General features: G+C 42.3%; 1 protein-coding gene across 10 annotated transcripts in view; it reads left to right on the forward strand.

Annotated features, from left to right (window-relative positions):
- Positions 1-666: 666 nt before the first annotated feature.
- grm8a (glutamate receptor, metabotropic 8a) overlaps positions 667-21395 on the forward strand; it is a 361648-nt gene continuing 340919 nt past the window's right edge. For 6 of the 10 annotated variants that reach the window (XM_078942157.1, XM_078942159.1, XM_078942163.1 and 3 more), the window contains exons 1-2: positions 667-1244; positions 7516-8313. In XM_078942157.1, the coding sequence (XP_078798283.1) occupies positions 7771-8313 (543 nt within the window). In that variant the 5' untranslated portion in view covers positions 667-1244; positions 7516-7770. Of the gene's footprint in view, positions 1245-1323; positions 1821-7217; positions 7336-7515; positions 8314-21395 lie in introns of those variants that run through there. The other 4 variants (XM_078942160.1, XM_020714305.3, XM_078942158.1 and 1 more) reach the window with 3 other exon arrangements.

Here is a 21395-nt window from a genome sequence, read left to right on the forward strand (position 1 = left end):
TTGCTTGTTTGCGATTGACCAAAGACTTATTTTCCACCATAATTTGCAAATAAATAATTTAAAAATCAGAAAATGTAATTTTCTAAGTTTATTTTTCCTGATCGCTCATGACGGAAATTGTAGACCTCTCTCACATTTTTAAGTTAACCTGCAGAATTGTCGGCTGTAGGAGTTGATTTACCTCTGTTTGATTTGGCTTATTTTAAGCAATTTCAATAAAAAACATAGATATGGCTAATCTATTTAAGATTTGTATCCATAATTTGATTAGAAACCAGAAAAAATAAAATAAAATTTATGTGTAAAATTAATTATTCATAATCATAATAGACATGTTTGCACTTAAACATATGTACACAGATATTTTACACTGAATCTATTAAAAATGACCAACTATAGTTTGACTAATTGCTTGAAAGTGAGTGGGAAGAAGTTGAAATACGTAATCCCTTTTATATATATATGTATAGCAGCCGTGATTCAGTTCTTAACTTCTATTTATGTAGATTATTAATCAAGTAACATAAATACTTGAAAGCTTGTTTTATTTTTAAATGCTGCAACCTGTTTCTTTGACCACTAGATGGAGCCCGTGCGCCGCGTCGTTTCCCAGCTGCTCCAGAGGAGAACCTCCAAATTGAACATTGTTGCGCAAATCTTCCAGCATTGTCAAGAAGAGAGGAGAACCGGATCGGTTCCGATTGCTTGTTTTCCGACTCCACGTAGCTTATCAAATCATTACACAGCAGATGGGATGCGCAACATTTGATTTGATTCCCTCCACCTCGCAGGATGGTGGTGGTGGTGATAGGATCAGTAGATTGAAGTTCGGGGCAATTAAAGAATTTGCAGCATTTTTTTATTTTATTTTCTGATGACTTATTAATTTGGTCAGATCAACAGAAGCCTCCGTCGTGGAAGCCATCGATCAGTGATAAAGTTGATTGAATGGGCGGGACCCCGCAGGAGGAGCGCCGCCGCAATTAGAAGATGATTTGGGGGCTGGCTGATGTAGTGCGACGCCGCGGAGCGCCGACATACGCACGCGCGTCGTAGCGCGGGTCTGGCGCTGCAGCCGCGGCGGAGTCGTGCGTCTGTCTCTCCTCTCGGCACCCACGACCCGCGCAAGTCGGCACAGAGCAGGCGTGTGTGTGCATGCGCATGCGCGCGCGTCCGCGGTGCAGTTCGAGTGAACTTGGAAAGGGGGGGATTTATGCGCAAAGACGAGGATGGAACCACACCAGGTGGGTTTTTTTTATTATTTTATTTTTACTTCCCATACTGATTGATCATTCTTTTCCAGCAACACTCCCCTCCATCTGCTCCCTCTTTTTTCATCCTCTCCTTCATTGGTCGTGTGAGATTCATTCTTCCACGCAGGGACTGTCTGTTTAAACACGCGCGGAGTTAATAGTTGCTCTTTTTGCGCGTAAAAGCGGCTCCGCTGGTCACGACTGAGGACTTTTCTCCTCAAGTACCAGCTGTTTTTTTTCCTCCTCACATTTTCTCCTTGCTGATGGTCTCTTTATCGTTTTGCTGATGTAATTGTTCATCTAAAAAAATGGTACATTTGCTTTTGTGGGGCTGAAACTGCTCCGGAGCGGAGCGCAAGGAAGTTGCCCGGGGCGGACAGGGACCCCTGAGGACTCTGCGGGGTGGGTGGAGAAAGGGGAGGTTGGAGCTTCTGCGTTTGCACATTGCGAGAGGAATTTCCTTGGGTTCGGATCCAAATGCCTCTCACCTCCGTCTGTTGATCCCTCCGTGGGTGTTGCTTTGCGCCATCCTTGGATTCCGCTGTGTTTTGCTCATGGAGAGTTGAGGTGAGTGCGCCTCTCAACTCCCGTGAGTTCAGGAAAGATCCTCATTTAAAAAAAGGGAGAAAATTTCTTTCATATATTCTTAATCTCATCTCTTTTTTAAACGTGTCTGGCGGATGTCACTGCGTTAATTGGGGTGCAGTGGGAAAAAACCCCACCGCCGCGCTGACTGAGAGCCTATAGGCTGCATAATGAGCTCACTTGCCTCGACTTTGATCTCACGCGGGCTTCATTCTCGAACCTGTGGGGTGTCTTTCATATCTGCGTCCTCATCTCCTCTCCTCTCCAGCCTCCGAGCGTTGGAATTTCAACCCTCATGGGAGCAAAATTCAGATAAATCCCGACTCTGATTGATTGTTTTTGTTTTGGGGAAGAAGAAGAAGGATGAGGAGGAGACAGAGGAACTCCTGGATGAGAGTGGAAAGAGGAAGGCTGAGGGGATGATGAGGAGGAGGAGAGCAGAAAGAGGCAGAAAAGCTATCATTTTCTGAAAAGAGCAGCACACTCCCCTGAGAAACGGAGAGACCTGCATGCAGAAGGTGGTGCTAGAGGGGTGGTGGTAGTAAGAAAAAAAGGTTTTAAATGAAAAAAAAAGAAAGAAAGAAAGTCTTAGTGTAACCCCACCTGCAGTTCTCGCCTTGACAGCTGCATGTAAGTGTGAATGAAAGAATGATAGAGCAGCTGAAGCTCTTTTGGGGTTTTACACAAAGAGGTGTGTGTGTGTTATGGGTGGGAGGGCATCCACCTTCTCTTCATCATCATCCTCTTCTTCCTCCTTGAGCAGTCCCACTTGGGAGCAAATCTGCTTTTGTAAATCATCACAAACGGGATCTTCTGACGGGACCGAGTCCCTATCAGGGGAGGTGATGAAGATCAGTTGTTTCCCACAGACATGGATGCCCTCCACCCCCACCCCCCCATTTCAAAATGGAAGATTCCTCACTACTAAACGAGATGAAACTTAAAAAAAAAACATTCCGGTCATCTTTTGATCTATTTCAAAAGTGTTCCCAGTGGTCTTTTAATGACAATTGTGCTGTTTTTAGCCCCAAATAAATGCAGATTCAGGCTTAATTCTCTCCATCATCACAAAAATGCAAGAAACATAAAAAAACATAAAAAAATAAAAAAAAGGTGACATGGGCCGTCCCCAACAACATTTCATATTTTGTCGTTTATTTTGTCCTCTCTTTGGGTCTTTTCAACACAGCTGTGACTTGATGAGGACGATTAGAAGTATTCAGCTCGGGGGGGGGGGGACTCGGCCCCTCTGTTATTAATGGTGGCCCCGATCTAAAGGAAAAAGTGTTGAATAAACAATGTTGCAGTGAGTAGAATGTGGTGTTGGCAGATGAGTCAGAACTGGCTAACCTATATAAAGCAGAGGTTTTAATCATGGCAGGGCGCTCCGCTGTATGGCTGCCTTTGACCTAATTCCATTTAGAGTGGAGAGAAACTGATGAGCTAATTGGGACAGAATCGAATTGTATTCAATGAGAGCTTCTTCCATCCTAACCGGTCCAGAACCTGTCAGGAAGAAAAGGAACCTTGTAAAGTTTTTCATTAACAAAATTAAAAAAAGAAATGCATTTTGGTCCAGAAGAAAAAGCTGACTCAGATCTTTTGGTTGCCCCTTCTTCTGTTTATCCTCTTCGACAGAGGTGGGTTTCACTGATTTCTTAGGGTTGAGCTTTGCTGCCAAAAATCCAAATTTTGCTGAAGAATCCAATTTATTTTCCACTTTTTGATTGGAAACCAACTTTATTTGGGTGTAAAAGGAATTTTTCAAATAAGTAATGATGCAAATGTTGAACTTTCTGTGCTTACAACTAAATGACCTGAAACCAGTTTTTGTCTTAACCCTTGTGCTAGCTCTTTACCATAGGGAGTTGGGTCATCTAGACCCACTAGACAGTGCTCTGAACCTTTTTTCTTCAATGATTTGTGAACCTCACTGGTGTCCATGGATTACATGAAATCTTTCCTTCCACCTTTGTCATGGTAGGAAGAACACGTCAATGCAAAGGGGGGGGGGGGGGTCATCTAAGATAGCACAAATACTTGGGAGGAAAATCGATTGTTGAATTTGATTAAAAATATGAATTAGATATAATTTCAAAATTGATTACTCCGAATTTTGTAACCCAGGCCTTTATGTTACAATTATAAAGGTACGTTTTATTTGTTTTAAATGATCCTCCTTAAGCTACGTTGACATCGCCCTGGGGAAAGGTTTCTGGAAGTGCGTCAGGCAGGTGTTGAAAACTTGCGTGTTCACATGTAGATACGCACATGCTTAAGATTGTTTTGGGGCTCTACACACAAAACGCGCATTCATTGAAATCAGGCCGAACTTTGACCAATCAGGGACTCGGATTTAGTTGTGACGTAAGGATGGCTTCCCTTTTAATCTACAGGAGCTCTGGCCGTTTGAAGCCTAATCATGGAGGAGAAATTAATTGCCGCTTGTTCCCGGCTGGAATGACATGACACCAAGTCTTTCATCTATCAGAATAGAGCTGTGAAAGAAGGAAGATTCACCAGATTTGTACGGCTGCGACATTTTGCACCAAGCCTCTTCCAGCTGTAAGTAGTGGACATGCATCAGTAAACGGAAAAAAAGGAAGAAGCCCCTCCCTGCTTGTCCAGTGTTAATACCAAATGCTAAACGTGCGTTCAAGAAACCACATTCAACCGCATTGCGTTTGAGAACATGCGTCACATTCCCTGGTGTGAACGTACTCCAACACTTGACTGGAAAACAGTGAATGTTTTTCTTGAACAAAACTTGAATTTGAGCTCCTATAATTTAGACAATAAATAATGACGAGCAATTATTCTCTTAGTGTTATTTTACTATTGCTCAAGTATTTGATGACTTTTCACGTCTATATGACTACTTTAAAGTACTTCTACTTTTACTCTAGTCTTCCTCTTGGATGCTATGCCCACTTTCACTCTTCATCCTCTTCATGTTGACTGTATCAGAGAACTTCTTCCAAACAGGAAGTACCTGCTGGTTCCAACAAACCAAAATGCCATTCATCTTTATTGAGAATGAAACATCTATTTGTCAGAATAACCATTCGTGCAGTGATTGTTTTTTTTAACATGTTCTTGCTAATCCTAATTTCTTTTTAATTATATTTTTCATGAAAAGTATGCCCTCTCCTATCAGGTCTTTTTGTAGGCCTCTCTGCCTCCTCTGTGTTCAATCCGTCTCCATGTGACTTTCCAAAACATCTAATCTGACCCGACTCCATGACCGTTTCCATCCTTGTTCTCAAACAAGAACCTCAGCATCTTCCGCCTTTGGCAGGCAGCCTCTTCCGTTTAGGATTTGACTCGAGTTTTAAATAGGAATCCTGGCACTCTGTGGGTTTAGCAGCTTATTTATTTTTTATTTTTGGTTCCCTCATCTGGTTTGTTGTGAGCTTCTGTCTGCTGATATTCAGGTGGGCGTTTTTTATTTAGTAACACCTACATTAGCGCCGTGACTCAAGGCTTTGCAGCAAGCCAGACGATCAGTGTTAAGCACCAGCAGACAAACACTTAATTCATCCTGAGTTTTTTTTTCCTTATGATGGAAAAAGGTTATCACCCAACTGAATATCATCCAGATTTAAGGGAACTAGATCTGAAACGATAACCTCCTGCAAGGTTTCATTAAAAAAAAAAAAAAAACCTCCATGGAGACGTGCGTCCTCTCCACTCTGTGTGTGAGCAAATGAATAAGCTTGTTCCATAACCGCCCGCGCAACATCCGGATCAAACTCTCCAGTTTATTTGGGTTAAATAATCAATTTCCTGAGGAAAGATAAGGAAAGCTAACTAATGGACTTGGCGGTGCAAAGCAGACCCGAGTTGCGTAAGCAGGCGTCTGTTCCAAAAATGGGTAAATGTTTATAAAATGGTAAATAGTGTTGCAGTTTTTTCCAAAAAATGGTAAATGGCATATACTTATATAGCACTTCAGAGTAACTGATCTAGTCACACTCACATTTACACATTAGCTACCTTAAGCTACGCTCACACCAGCCTCATCAACGAACCTTTAAGCCACCACTTCTAATGAAAAGTCTATTCTTTTCATTAGAAGTAAAGCTCTATTTAAACGTGTGTACATGAGCGTTTTGGGCTTTCTCGTTCAAAATCTTGCATTTACACGTAGCTACGCACATTTTTAGGAGGGTTTTGGGGTTCTACATGCAAAACGCACATTCATTGAACATGTGTTGAAAGTTAAACCACGGGTGAAGTTTGACCAATCAGGGACTACGATTTGGTAGAGATGAATTGATGGCGTCCCTTTTTTTTTTTTTTTTTTTTTTTTTTTTTACAGAAGTGCCAACTGATTGAAAATTGATCATGAAGGAGAAATTCATAAATGCGGTTTGTGTCCAGCTGGAAATCTATGACACCAAGTCTTTCATATATCGGAAAGTAAAAGCCTGGAACAAGATTTGCACAGCTTCCACATTTTGCACCTAGCCTCTTCCAACAGTAGGTGGCAGACATGCGCTCGTTTCAGGAAGCGACAGTCGAATGTGAACACCGTATGCTGAACATGGAGCGCGTTTAAGTATGCCCAGTGTGAACGTAGCATTTACATCACCATACTTTACTGGAGTAGAATTGAAAATGTTTTTTCAGAACAAGACTTGGAAAAAAGACTTGGCGCTAGTATGGGGTAGCGTCTGTCAAGTGTGTGAACGCCATATGTTCTCAATGAGCAAGTTAAAAGAGCTCTCATAAATCCCGTGCCCCATTTTCAATGTGAACCTAGCATCACGCCAACCAATAACCACCAGAATGTGGAGTTCAGTGTCTTCCCCTTAAAGACCCTTTGACACATGGGCAGGCAAGGCGGGAGTCGAACCTGCGGTCTTCCGATTCACCACAGCACAATGGCTACAGTCATGTGTATTTAAGCCCTCTGTGTGCACAATATAAATTAGCCTAATTTGGGAATAGGGGGGAGGTGAATGAGGAAGTAAATTCCCGTGGGCGTCGGCTAATGAAAGCGCATTAGCATGAGTGCTGTAGTAAAAACTGAACCATTTCCGGGCCGAACCAACTTATTGCAGCGTTCAAAAGTCTAGTTGCTGAACATGAGGTCATTCCAGTCCGTAAAAAGGAACATTTAGCTGCGGTGACACAGTGAAATAGCGTTCAACAACAACAACCCCACCTTTTGGTGTTTGAGGTGGCCGGCATGCGTAGATGCAACCAACGCGTTCACCGAACTGCAGCGAGGAACACCTGCTGTTCTGATCCTTCTTCTCTTCCTCAAACTGCCCCTTTTTTTGTCCGTCTTCCCTTCTTTTTCGCCCTCCATCTGTCCCCTCCCCTCCCCTCCCCTCCCTCTCCTCCTCCTCCCCTCCCCGGTCGCCTCTGCAGCAGGTAGTGGACTGAAAAGCTCGGGGAGCTCGCCCTCCAGGTTCTCTGCTGTCATCCTGGCAGCTGCTTCTCTTGTCGATGTGCCAGGAGTGGAGTGTGTGCGGATGAGTGTGTGGAGGTGATTACAAACTGCCAGACTTTGAGTTACGTATTGCGGAGCAGAATTGCTAATTTTGACTCAAGTGTGCGATGGAACTGTGTTTGGGGGGGGGGGTGTTCCACATGTTACACTGAGTTGATAGATTTCTGCTGGCGCGTGATCTGCCGCTTACACGTCCTGTCTGTCTCCCTTCAACAGGCTCTGCTGAGGATGTGACTTGTGGATTTTATGCTCCATCCTTGCTGGATCTCCACAGCGTCGGCCCTGAACCTCCTTCTGCTCCTCTTTCTGCACAATTTTGCTGGAATATGGCTCGCCGGTGTGGCTCGGCTGAATCCAGACATGGGGCCTTTCACCGCCTCCTTGTTGACCAGTAGTCCTACATTCCTACTCTTGAGTAACTTTATTTTTATTTATTTTGCCTTTCCTTGAGGATTTATCTCTTCCACGACTATGGAACCCCGGTGGAGCTCAGCTTTCTACCCCTGTCCTCCTTCAATTATTTTCCTGCTGGTAGTGACATCATACACCTGGCTCCTTCCTGTCACCTCCCCGGAGCGCGTGCTCCCAGACCCCCAGGCGGCGCCGGAGTACGCTCACTCCATCCGCTTGGATGGCGACATCATCCTCGGCGGATTGTTTCCGGTGCACTCTCGGGGAGATCGAGGCACTCCCTGTGGGGAGCTAAAAAAGGAAAAGGGCATCCACCGCTTGGAGGCCATGATGTTTGCCATCGACCTGATCAACAAGGACCCCGAACTGCTGCCCAACATCACCCTCGGGGCCCGCATTTTGGACACATGCTCGAGGGACACGTACGCTTTGGAGCAATCGCTGACGTTCGTGCAGGCTTTGATAGAGAGGGACGGCTCGGACGTCCGCTGCGCCAACGGAGACCCTCCGATCTTCACCAAGCCGGATAAAATCGTCGGGGTGATTGGGGCTGCGGCCAGCTCCGTGTCCATCATGGTAGCAAACATCCTGCGCCTGTTCAAGGTGAGAGCTGCTTTATTTCTTTGTTGATATGTGACGTCAGTCTATTCTATTCATCCATTCCCCTCCATCTGAACTTGCTGAATGCCTTTTAGGGTCACATGGTTGCTGGGGCCTATCCCTTTACAGTTGGGTAAAGGCAAGACTGCGAGACTGGACAGACTGGCAGTCTGTCACAAGACCCTGTCTGTTGTAGTTAATGGAAAATCAAACTGTTGTCTTACATGCATGATAAAATGTTGCGATGTGTCAAAGATATTTCTACGAACCAAAAGAAAATGTCAGACTAGCTTTTGCTATCTTTGGTCTTGTTGCCCGCTGCAAACATCGTGTCTTTGAGCGATTCTGTTGCCTGTGAGGACGTCTCTTTGTGCCTCGCCGTTGCATGGGTGGGTTCTGTGTAGCAAGAGAGCTGAGATGGGCTCTGGATGCTGCTGATGTTCATGTAGGGATGGGCTCCATTTGGATTTAATCCGGTGACAAACTGATACTTTTGAAACAGTTCTAGTCCTCAAACCGAATCAAATCAATAAAACTGTGTCGTTTTCTGGGGTACAGTTTTTGCAGAGCAGCATTTCATCAAAAATTTCTCTGAGTTATGGGCAGGACTGTCAGCGTGGAGCAAGCCGCACCTCACTTCCCATCATCCATCTATTTACAGACAGTCTCTCCTGCTAGCTTACAGCCCCTCACAACCACAACCAAACATAACGGTACAACAAAAAATGTCATCTACAAGTGGATGCATTAGAATGAACTTGTTGTGTTTTTTACATCACAAATGCGAGCTTTTTTATAAACGGCATTTTTTCGTCTGCCTCTGATTCGTTTGAACAAAGAAATACTCAGACATGCAACTTCAAGCGTAATTTTCTTGATATATCTCCCCCATTATTAGAAAAATGCCAGAAAAACACAACACCAAAAACACAATTTTCAATCAAAGTGGGTGTGACAAAGCATTGTGACAGGGCGAAGGAGAGCACTTAAATATGCCTAAGAAGCTTTATTTTCTTTGTTTTGCTGCATTTCCATTTTCATGCAGACGTTTTACCGCTCGTTGCCACGGCGACTGTCTTTATCGCAGCGTTGAACACATCACGTTTATCCGTCAGGTTGCTGAAGTAGAATGTTTTGCTGGCAACTTGCCTAAATTTCGCTTGCTTTGACCTTTAATTGAAGCTCCGCCCACCCTTACAGTCACACCTATTTTTAGATAAGCGCCCACCCACAGTAGCTGGAGGTGATTGGCTAGAATTGTTCGGCAAAACTGAATAGAATAAAAGTGATTTTCCAAAACGAAGCACCGATCTCGTTTTTACATGGCGATACTGTACACTCCGGTACTGGTACCAACTGCGAGTTCCAGTGCCGACCCCTGTGTTTACGTCCTTCCTGAAGCTCATGTATCTACAGCTGGGAGCTGCTGGAGCAGAAAGATCTCCAAATACCTGTAAGGATGACTTTTCAGTCCTATAGGATGCATTCTGGGAGGAAAACGAGCATTTTGGGGTGTTTATGTGAGCTTTGTTAGCCTGCTTCTAAACGCAGATGTTAACAAGCAGCTCGGGCTTTGAATGGAGGCTTTGCATATTAAGCAACAACAACAAACTAAACGTGATTTATTCCAGGATCTGTCACAGCAACAGCACTCGAACAGAGTGCTTTTCTGCTTCCGAGCTGCCTCCCTCTCATTTGCCTAATACGATTTAGTGCCTCGCGTGCGTCGGCAGGCACGTTCCCGCTTCCCCAACGTGTGTCAGCATTGTTTGTCCGGCGATAATTCGTACGCGGGAGTCGTTTAAAGCGGCGCATCTGTACGGGATGAGTGTTGGTGTGTGTCAACCCACAGGCCTGCGGTCGTGCCGCTACACGCCGCACGGCTGTGTCTTTTCCCTGCATGGTTTAACATGAATAATGCACAGTGAGTCTGAAAATAGTATGGAGGCCGCGCGCACACACACTGGCACACAAACACGCTTCCAGATAACATATGTCTTTTCAAATGGGCTAATCTGACAGTGCCAGTCACAGCCAGTCGCCCACTCCACACAAGGGGGGCCAAGAAGCAAATACAGCAGAGAGAGATGGCGGGCGGCGGTGTGTGTGTCTTCCTAATGCACCAACATACATGAGAAAATCAAACAGCCGTTTGTGGGATTTTACATTTTTTTTCCTCATGTTTTGCAGCAGAGGGAGCCCCTTGCTGACAATCACAGCCGAGTGAAATCAAGCGCTTGTTTCTTTTCCGTCTCGGTCCTCTTTTGAAGATTATCGTTCTGCACCGTGGGACGATACGGCACGGGAAAAGCGGCTGACAAAAGACATAATGAGACGGAACTTCGGTAATCCTCGGTGGGAGCAGTTGCAGGGGAAATTCCAAGAGAGTTTAGCTGATAAAACAGCTGAAACTGGGGATCTTAGCTAAATATTTGTGGGTTTACGACAAAACTCAGTGTTGAGGCTATGGTTGTCCTTCGGAATCAGCAGGTTTTTTTTTTTTTCCAAAGTAGAATTTTCATATTGGTCCTCTTCTGCTTTCCGTAAAAAAAAAAAAAAAAAAAAAACACATTTCAGAAAATAAAAATAAGTTTTAGAAACCACTTGAATGCTAAAAAGAAATGAAACCAGAAAAATAACAAGAAACGGTAGAGATTAGGGGACATCCCTGATTGGATGCTAATGTTTGCCCATCATTTCAACCGAAAGTTATTTGGCGTGATACTGGACATGCTTCATACTAACCCTAGAACAATTAGTAGTATATGGACATTGAAGACACATTTGAAAAACTCAAACGTCACAGTTCAGTCAGCGATGTTCCAAAACATACAGACTATTTCCACATATTATTATTATTAGTTTTTTTTTTATTTCTGGAAAATAGTTTTGTTACGAAACATTTCATTTTTATTTAAGTTCTTTTTTTTATTAGTTTTTCAAAAAAGTGACGTTATTTTTTTTTATTAATTTTTTTTCTTTTCTAATTGTCGTTGTGATCATTAATATGTTTTTGCGTTGAGTAATTGGTACTTTAGGGCCTCCGTACATTTGCCGTGAGGTTTCACACAAACAAACAAAGGAGAACTGAAAATATCTTATCAAAGAAGTCAAAGTATAAATAGTAATACTTGTAACATGTACATGAAAAGTAATGCAATTACTCAAATTTCGCTGGCGGTGTTTACCTCAAAGCAGAGTACAGTAAATGGTTAAAGACCCGCTCTGGTGAAAATCCTGTTTTTGGTCTTTTTAACACGTTCTTGTGGGTTTTCTTTAATGATGGCTGATCATTCATATATGAAGAAAATTAAACCTAAAAATGAATTTCTGAGTATTTTTTCGAGAATCAGGCGCAGATGAAAAAAATAGCGTTGGAGAAAGAGTGCATTGGTGAGCTGGGCGGGCCTAAAGCTCCCTGGTCTGAGCTCTCAACATCGGGAAAGGGAAAGGTGGCCGTCCCGCCCACAACTCGGGGGTAACCTTTAGTGAACTACTGCTGCTCTGCAGAAACTATAGTAATAACTATAAGTCATAATTTAAAAAAATCTGGGAATGATTGGAAAATAGAGCAAAAGATGATCGGAGTTGAACTTTAAGACATTGCAGAAACTTTTGTTGAAAGGAGCAACATAGGGCCTTCACAGGGTGATAACCTTCTCAGCATAGTCCAATGGGCATCCTGGAACAGAACCGGCGTTCCTCACAATAATTCAGTGGCATTTAAGACTTTGTTCATCATTTTAATTGAGAATTATTAATGCCAATTCAAAGAAATGCAGCTCCGTGTACTGAAGAACCACCTCTCTGATACTTCCAAACAGAACCTAAATGTGTTTCTCACCTTTTATTTCTGCTCATATTTAACATTTCTGCACTCCCCCGCCCTTCCAAAAATAAGCCGCGATTATCCCTTAAACGGGCTCCACTACAGCGGGATTTGGCAAACCAGCTCTAATTTGCGAAATATTCAGCTGAACCTGAGTACCGGAAAGTTGCTCCCCCTGCAGGTTTAACAAGGAAAACCCTGCAATGTCTCCCCTTTTTGTTCCTGTTTTCTTCCTCCACTGTTGCGCTCCTCGCAACAACAAACTGACGGGAGGTTATTTCTGCTCCTTCTCATAATCCATCTATATTTTCTCCTCCTTAACGCCCTGCATGAACTGACAGCTTCACACTGATTACGTGTGTGTACTCGGATGGTAATTACAGCAGCATCTTTGGCAAACTTGCGCCTCTCCCAAACAGCCTGAAGGATAACCTTATTTGCTACTGAAAGAAATGACTCGTTAGAGGTAGGAGAAAGAAAAAAAGAGCGAACGCACACACGAACCTAGGGTGTGAGGGAAATTGTGTTTCATTCAACATGCTAGAAGCCTTCACATCCGTGCTAGGTTTATTGGGCCACCTGCGTGCGGCGTTTGTCTGCTGTTACCAGGAATTCTGGCGGCGGAGTGAAAGGCGCGGTTCACTCGGTGACACTCACCCACTGGGTGTCAGAGGCTGAAAATGAAATCCAATTCATAAATTGATAAGTAGTGGCCGTCCCCTGGCGAGAGCAAATGGAACAACTTGGCCTCGTGAGTCTGAGAAAAACACTGCTCCCACACACAAACGCACACATTTATTCAATCAGCAGAAAAAAATCGAGCTCTACTTAAGACTTTCACACACATACGAGCACACACGGTCACGTTTCCTCTATAAGTGGAGTTTTTTTTTCTCTCTCGTGATTGTTCAAAAGCATCTACATACCATTGTACCTCCTAAATTTCTGTACGAATACGGTTTTTTGTGCAAATATGTGCATGAATATATCAGGAAAACAAGACCTGGATTTATACTGCAAAAGGAGTCACCTAAAAATTGGAAAGAAACACTATTCTTAAGAAGTAAATCACTGGAAAGTACCGCATTTTTTGCAGCAAGGGCCTCTGGATTATAAAGTGCATCGTCAATTAATGTTAGTTCGGCGTACCGAACTAAATGGGGCTTTCAGTCAGACTTTATTAACTGCGTTAAGAGTAAGCCTAGAACTTTTTTGGAACACAAAACAGACTGAGACTGTTCAAACAAACCTTAATGTGACTACGCTAACTCCCAACCTTGTTAGTAATGTAAAATAGCATAGCCCAACACCGCTACATGTTAGCCGCGTTATTTACAATAAAAACTAAACTTGTTAAAACTTGTGGAAAAAAACAGACTGATATTCGGATGATGTGTACACCTAAAAATTGCTTCGTCATTAATAAGCACAACCAGAATGAATATAAGATGCTGCAGATTATAGGGTGCACTGTTGTTGTTTAAAAGAAATAAAAAATTAAGCCTGTCAAATGTCAGTTTATGGTGCGGAAAATACGGTATGAGACCTGAAATTATACTGCAAGAGGAAGTAGCCAAAAAAAAGGGAAAGGGAGAAGAACACTAATTTTATAGCGCCTATATCATGTAAAATCAACTTTTTGAGCTTTTAGTTGTAATATGAAGTTCATTTCTCACAAAAAAAACCAAAGCAAAACCAAAAGAGTATTCCTGTAAAAACCTGCACTCTCAGCACCAGCCCCTCCCAATCCACAAAAACGAGTGGGTTTTTACATTGTGACACCCCAAAGTGAGGAACAGCCCCTTCCAGGACGAGTCTGCGCTGCCAGCACTGCCCCCGGGCTCACACACACACACACGCACACACACACACACCCGCTTTGTCCACAGAGCTAGCAGTGATCGGCAAAACGCTTTTTGCACATCCATCTTTGCAAAAGTTTGGATGTTGTTTGTTTTCCTGGGCAAAACGCAGACACGCTGGCGGGGCCAACTCTAGGATGACGTCATAAAATGGGCGGCACCCGCACGGAGCCAAAGGCGGTGCCTCAGAGATCCAGTCGTCTCACTTCCAGGTAGAAATATGAACTGCTATGATTACTAATATTTCATACAAAAAATATCTTTTCTCTGCCAAATGTAATATATTATCACATGAATGGTTGTAGTTTACTCTTAATGGTTTAAAGAAAGCATGATATTGGGCCTTTAAGAAGGGAATCACTAAAAAAGTAGTAAAATGATCCGTCCATGCAAGAAGAAATCTTTAATAAAATATCAAAATTTAGGAACAAGGAGTTCCACACAAGCATTTCAAAAAGGAAAAAAAAGCTAAATAAATAACTGTTAGAAAAAATAACTCAAAATTGAATGTTGTATTATTGTAGTATTTTTTTTGCTAGTTCTAAGCAAATAGATGGTATTTATTGAGTTTTCATGTTCCTAATTGTAGTTCATTTTGTTAATTGTGACAAAAAACTAGTGTAAATAAGCGGAAGTGACTTATTTTAGAACAAACTGTGAATCTAAATCTAGCACTTCTCTGTATAAAAATCACATTTTTTCCCCCAAAATAATGAAAATCGTCTAACTGGTCAACATCTACTGAACTAACATAACAACCTTAACCAAGAGTCATGGTGATTTGAATGTTTTGAGTCCTAAATTAAGGTTTTCTATTGTCAAGTGTTTGGAGCAAAATCATCTTAATAATGATTTCCTTATTTCTAGATTCTAGATCTTAATGAGTGAAAAATTTAGGGAATATCTTGGAAAAGTGTGGAGCAAAGAGAAATAAAAAATGAAAAGATTTTGAATGTCTAAAAACAAGGTTTTGAATCTTTGCAAGTATCAAAGTTCGCTGTGTCCTCCCATAATTCAACTGCAGCTTCTCTTCCAATCTAACTTTCTGTGCCGCACTGGGATTCCACCACCGTCCTCCAGAGCTGCATCTATTTGACAGCAGGCCTCCTCAAAGCTCTTTGGCGCCAACACGTATGTGACAGAGCGCTGCATTTTAAACATGCATCCACCTTGGCAGCGACGTTTGACGTTTGCCCGGGCCGCAGGAGCAGCATGCACGGGCCTTTTGAGCGCCTAAAAGCCACGGTTTATCCTTTTTCAGGGTTATCGGCACCTCCTGGATTACAAATCAGCTTGGCATTCACAAGGGCGACGACGGCTGCATCAAAATGCAATTAACAGGGATTGCTGTAATTTCATTAGGATGCCAAATTGAGACGGGATTCCTTTTAGGTTTGCTGAGGGAGCTTAGTTGAATCTACTGTCTTTTTCTAATGTGGTTTTAGTGAATGAACAAAAGAGGAGAGGACGGGAGATGAAGGAGAATGGAGAAAGACTTGGACATGTAGCCGAAGGACAAATGAGGAAAAAAAAGGCAAAATCCCCAAAGCAGTGAGCAGGAGAGACGGCAGTATTCTCCGGGGTGTGATGATGTGGTGTTGATTTCTTTCATGGAGGCATTATGCATTAAGAGGGTGATGATAATGAAGCCACAGAGCACATGGAACAGCAAGCAGGAAGACTCATTAGGACATGAGTGGGTCTCCGTTTTGTGTCGGCTCGCGCTCTTTGCTGCGCTGCAAATCATCTGCAGCGGTGAAATATCGCGGCTGCTGCAGCGGGGCGAGGCGCGATCATCCAACCTTCACTAACGAAGGCAACCCTAATGAGCAAATGGTTAATGAACACAGACTTAATTGTCCTTCTGAAAATTATTTATTACCTCCATCCATCCACAGGCGATGATTCATTAACGAGAACCATATCTAATGGATGAACACGGGCTCAATTGGATTTGTTTGTAGCTGGATGGTGCAGATCTGTTGACCTGAACCTAATGCTAAGAATCACATAGAAATAAAAGTTTCATTTGTAAAATCATAACGTTGATGAGTAAAAGTGAAAAAAATTTACTCATTCTGGCAGCTCAAGTATGTCCCAACTTTCCGTTTCTGAGTAGGAAATAAATCGGCGAGGACTTCCGAATATGACCACTAGAGGCTGGTTTCAAAAAAGGAGCAAATTCTCATTGGCTTCCTTGCTAAAACGGTCCAAACTTGCATACAGCCAAGTTTAAAAAATATATTTGTTGTGTTATGTATTTGTAATAACGACAGCTGTGTGTGTCTATGGATGAAACCCAAACTTTTAATTTGAAAGGTTTTGATTTCATGCCAGGCTACAATTTCCCTGATTTCAGCTGCATCCAAACTCCAATCCTTAATCAGAATGTGATGGTACTTCTAAAACTTGCTCATGGGCCTGTGGTAGAGTGTGCACTAAGACCGTGGGTTTGGACCCAAGACCACTCACAAAAAAGCAGGATGCAACATCTCCCTCTTAACACCCAAGCATCTAGAGTGGAAATAGGGGTTAAAACACCAACTACGTCTGTGAGTGGTGAGACGAAGGCTGTGAACTTTACACATTTATAGAATGTAAATGAGGACGAGGCAAAAAAAGAAAAAAACAGGATTGAAAACATGTTTCCATGTTTGAGTGGCACGTTGGGCCCAGCACTGCCTACTAATGTCTGTGTTGACATTTATTCTTGTGCATCATTATTTGCTTTGCTCTGTAATTACATTCCCAGAATACGTAAAGTGAGTAATAGAGGTTGTTTTCTCCTGACTAGAGTGGATTCAGCATGTAGGAGGGTCATAGTTGAAGTTGATTGACAAATTATTGTGTTTTTGACTGTTGAGAATCATAGAGATCAATGAGATTTTATTAGCTTGTGAAAATGGCAAACTACGTATAGAATGTATGACCAGAAGGTCATACATGGAAACCTGATAGTTGCATCGTAGGCGTGGTTACGGCAGGATTTTGGATATCTCTCCTCGAATAGTTTGGTTATTTTAGGTCTGGACTCACTTGCAAATGAGCCCAGACATCAGTATCTGAACGACAAACCGGCAAACTAAACAGAAGGAAGGAAAGTACAAAATAAGAGCATGGGATTTGACTGAAAACAACAAAATAAAAGCTTTTGGTAGACTGTGTTCGCACAGTTGCTACCCCATTCTAGTGCATGTACCCACAGTTGGAAGAGGCTTGGTGCAAAATGTGGAAGTGGTGCAAAATCTCATGATTTTTGCTCCAGGCTTTTTCTTTCAAAGCTTAACTCCGAAATATGAAAATGCTGTTTGGGTATTTGTAGGTGTGTTCAAATAAATGGCTTAACAACTTGAAGGGAGGGGCACAGACAGCTTGCCAACACAGCCAGGTAGGCGGCAGCTCATTGTTTGTGTCCCCGCTACAGTGATGAACTAGTTTAATCGTTACAATATTTTCACTCTTCATCAATTATCTGCTTGCATGCTGAAAGTCAATCATTGAATTTTAAACAAAAAAAACTACATTTTTTTTTAGTAAAGGTCAAAATTAATTTGTGCTACACACAACTGGAATGCAATGCATGTAGTGTGTTTATTGTGAGTATGAATTATTCAGACACCAGAAGGATGCTCTGTCCAGATGTTTGTGTGTTTGCTGGTGTGAGTCTCAATGAAAGAGGAATGTTGAGATACAAAGAATTACCAGTTAAATACTGTTGGATGGATGGTGAAATATTTAGTTTTTATCATCATAAATCAGACTTCAGAGGAGTCAGTGCCTCACCAGCCATCAACCTCACTGCACGTGACTGAGTAGTTGTGTGTGTCAGAGAGAGGCAGAGAAAAGAGTGAGATAGAGCGTGTGTGTGTATGAGATGAGAGAGAGGTGCCTGTGTGTGTGGAGGGGGTATCTGACCTCCAGGGTAGTCGCTGTGTTAACTCTGGCTAAGCTGCATTTGATGTGTGTATTTAGGATGGACACTTTCCTTGGAATAAACAGAAGTACAATACTTGCTGTTGTGATGTAGGGAGAGGAATGTTTTATGGAAAATAATATTGCTTTAATTGCATGTTTGTGTGTGTATGTCTTGGCAAGTCAGTGTGTGGTGTGGCTCTTTGACTCTCACAGTGAAAAAATTCGGCTCTTAGTGTCCATCTCGTTCGCCACCCCTGAGCTACACAAAAGTAGCTAAGTTGTACTTTTTTAGTTCAACTTAGCAACATCAGTGAAACTTTGAGGCAGCGAAAGGATGAACTGCGTTGGAGCAGGGGACCACCGTACTGTAAAGGTGAGAGCTTGAGAGTATTAAGATTCCATCTTCCTCTTCCTTTCTTTGGCTGAATGGCAGCTTGAATGAGGAATAAGTGAAGTCAAAACACACACAGTCGCAGATTTCACACATCGCACCTGGATGAGACGGGGATTCGCTACACCTTCGAGACCTTCCTCACGTTTGACTTCGCCAACACACATTTGACTAATAACATTGCTACTAGCTGCTGACTGGGGCTCACTTTAAAGGAATGGAGCTATTATTAATCGTATTAGTTTCACCCGGACTTTTCTGGCAAAGTGAGAATGCCTGAGAAAAGCCTGATGGGTATCCTCCCCACTTTGATCTGCCCTAACTATGGGGCCCAGGTTGGCAATTTGTGTATGGCACCTGGGGACCAAGCCAACGTCTTCTTTCTCAGAAGGAATCTAAGAATAAGGAGTCCTGTGTGTTATTCAGGTGTAAAAGGAAATCCCTCGTGGGATCTGTGCTGCCAGTGATAACACTGAGTCAGCCCCTACAGTAACAACCCCCCATGGAGACGCAGCCAACACGCACAATAGCACCACCTTGGCACACGTTCACGGAACAAAGACATTAGTGCCATTAGTCACACTTCGGTTTGAGAGGATAGAAACGTCTGCTGCCGGACGGAGATACAGACGACACCAGGAACAACGTGAAGTGTACATAATTAGGATCAAAAGTAACACGCTTGACCTAATTATTGGTGGTTATTTCTATTTGTGCAATGATCCGAGTTGTGCTTCTACAAATGCATGCCGGTAAAACATCAAAGAGTTTGCGTCACTCCATGAAAGGACCCAACCTTTGGATAAAACTTTTAAATCCAAAGTTCATTTTCCCTGTTTTCCTTTGATGGAATACATAGTTTCATCACTCGTTTGGGAGCGGTTTAAAACAAAGAAAGTTAACAGGAGGACATTTTTCAGGATAAGAGGGCCATTTGTTTCTTGTGAATTTTAAACGCTTCGTCAATAGTTAATGCGATAAACTGAAGGTTGCTTTCAGAGGAGCAAAGTCCCGTGGGTTGGGTTCAAATCATTTTCACAATTTAGTTTAGTTTAGCTACTTTGTGTAGCAAATTGAAGACTGAAGCGGAAAAAACTTCCAAAATAAAACCCTGCAGTTCTGTGTTTTGTTCAGTTGGAACAGTAAACAAGCTCTGACAAGGAATAGTAAAAAAAGAAGGAAGAAAAAAGTCTTTCTAGTCTTCTGATCCATGTCTCCACTAAACCACCTTCCAGATGTCTTTTAGCTTTTTTCTGTGATGCACACTTGCTGTTTTTAGTCTCCAGCGCTGGTGTTGCACTGCGTTCATGTAATTTGCTCCCTTTGATTTGCTTCCTCTCTTTAATCCATATAGTCTATAGAGCATTCACACTCAAGTGAACTGAGCCAGGGTTCAATTGTTTGAATACTTGTATATAAGCGTAACCCTTGTGCTATCTTAGATACCCCCCCCCCTACATTAACATGTTCTCCCTACCATGACAAAGGTGGATAAAGGTGGAAAGATTTCATGTAATCCATGGACACCAGTGAAGATCACAAATCATTGAAGAAAAAAGGTTCAGCGCACTGTCTAGTGGGTCTAGATCAGTGTTTTTCAACCAGTGTGCCGCGGCACACTAGTGTGCCGTGGGAGATGGTCAAGTGTGCCGTGTGAAATTGCCCTGAATTAACTGATCTAAAAACATTTCCCATCTCCAGGATTTCAGCTCTGTGTTCATCCAAACAGGCCCTGATAAAACACTGAGGAGTTAGGAATATAAAAGATCGTAAAATACTTTTTCTTTGCGTTTATTTTATTTTATTAAAGACATTTTGATAAGAATGACGGCAGCGCGATTCAGCTGCAGCTCCGGCTTTATTTAGGAAAAGTCCCGCCCCTTTACCTGTCTCCACCAATCATTCATGAAGGCTTAATCACATGTCATCAGTCTGCCCAATCAGAAGTGGTTAAAGTCTTCACTTCCTTGTCCCGATTTAGCTCGTAAAGTCGCTCAGTTCTAACAAAAATAGCAGCTAAAGCTCATCTTTAGCGGTGTAGCTTTCCACAGAATCCAGTATCAGACCGTGGAACAAGTGAACAAAACCATGAAGCTCCGAAAAGCGATCTCCGCCGGCCGTTTTTATGCACTACATCTCCCATGATGCATTGGGTTGTGAGAGTGACAGCGTAAAAGGAGTTCTGTTGTTAAACGTCTTGAAAACAACGAACACACTTCAAACTTTTTTAAAATCTTCTAACTTAACTTTTATTGCATCTTTTAGAAAAACAGCTGCAGCTTCCAGCTTTTTCTGCAACAATTATCTCAAAAATGCATGTGAGATTGTGGAGGGGCTGTAGATCAATACAGACTATGAGTTTCTCCTTTTTTTTTTCATTTTTGGATGCTGGTGTGCCGCGGGATTTTTTTTAACCTTAAAGTGTGCCGTGGCTCAGAAAAGGTTGAAAAACACTGGTCTAGATGACCCAACTTCCCATGTTAAAGTGCCTAGGATAGCGCAAGGGTTAAAGCAATCTAACAATGAGTAATAATAATGTTCTAAAGAAGGATCATCCTATCATTGTATTTTTAAAAATATATATTTTTTCCATTTGATCGGATCGAATGGAATCGAGTTGAGTCGAGTCAAAATTAATTAATCTTTTATATAGTACTTTTTATATGTAACACAACAATAAGTGGTAACACCAATACAAATCATGTAAAAACAATCCCAATAAAGTAAAACTAGACCAAATGCATTGTTACTTATATCCAAACAGCCCCTCAAATCAAATCAAATCGAATCGAATCAAACCAAACCAAACCAAACCAAACCAAATTAAAACACATCAAATCAAATCAACACATTTCCTGTTGCATAAATACCACGTCATGTCTGTTTTGTTCCCCCTTGTTTTTTCCGCAAGGGTCATGTTGTAAAAAAATAACCTGCAATAGCTTAAATCCACAAAGCAGGATTATAGATGCCTTATGGCTATAAAACTGTGCTCTTTATACACTTTTTTCAGTTAGATATGAACTTTTTTACACTTTCTCTCTTTTTTTAAACTCTTGAAGTTTAAACCTAGTACTATAGAATTAAA

The sequence above is a fragment of the Oryzias latipes genome, chromosome 23 (genome assembly GCF_053564925.1).
Source record: "Oryzias latipes strain Hd-rR chromosome 23, Olatipes_Hd-rR_3.1".
In the NCBI taxonomy this organism is placed as follows: domain Eukaryota; kingdom Metazoa; phylum Chordata; class Actinopteri; order Beloniformes; family Adrianichthyidae; genus Oryzias; species Oryzias latipes.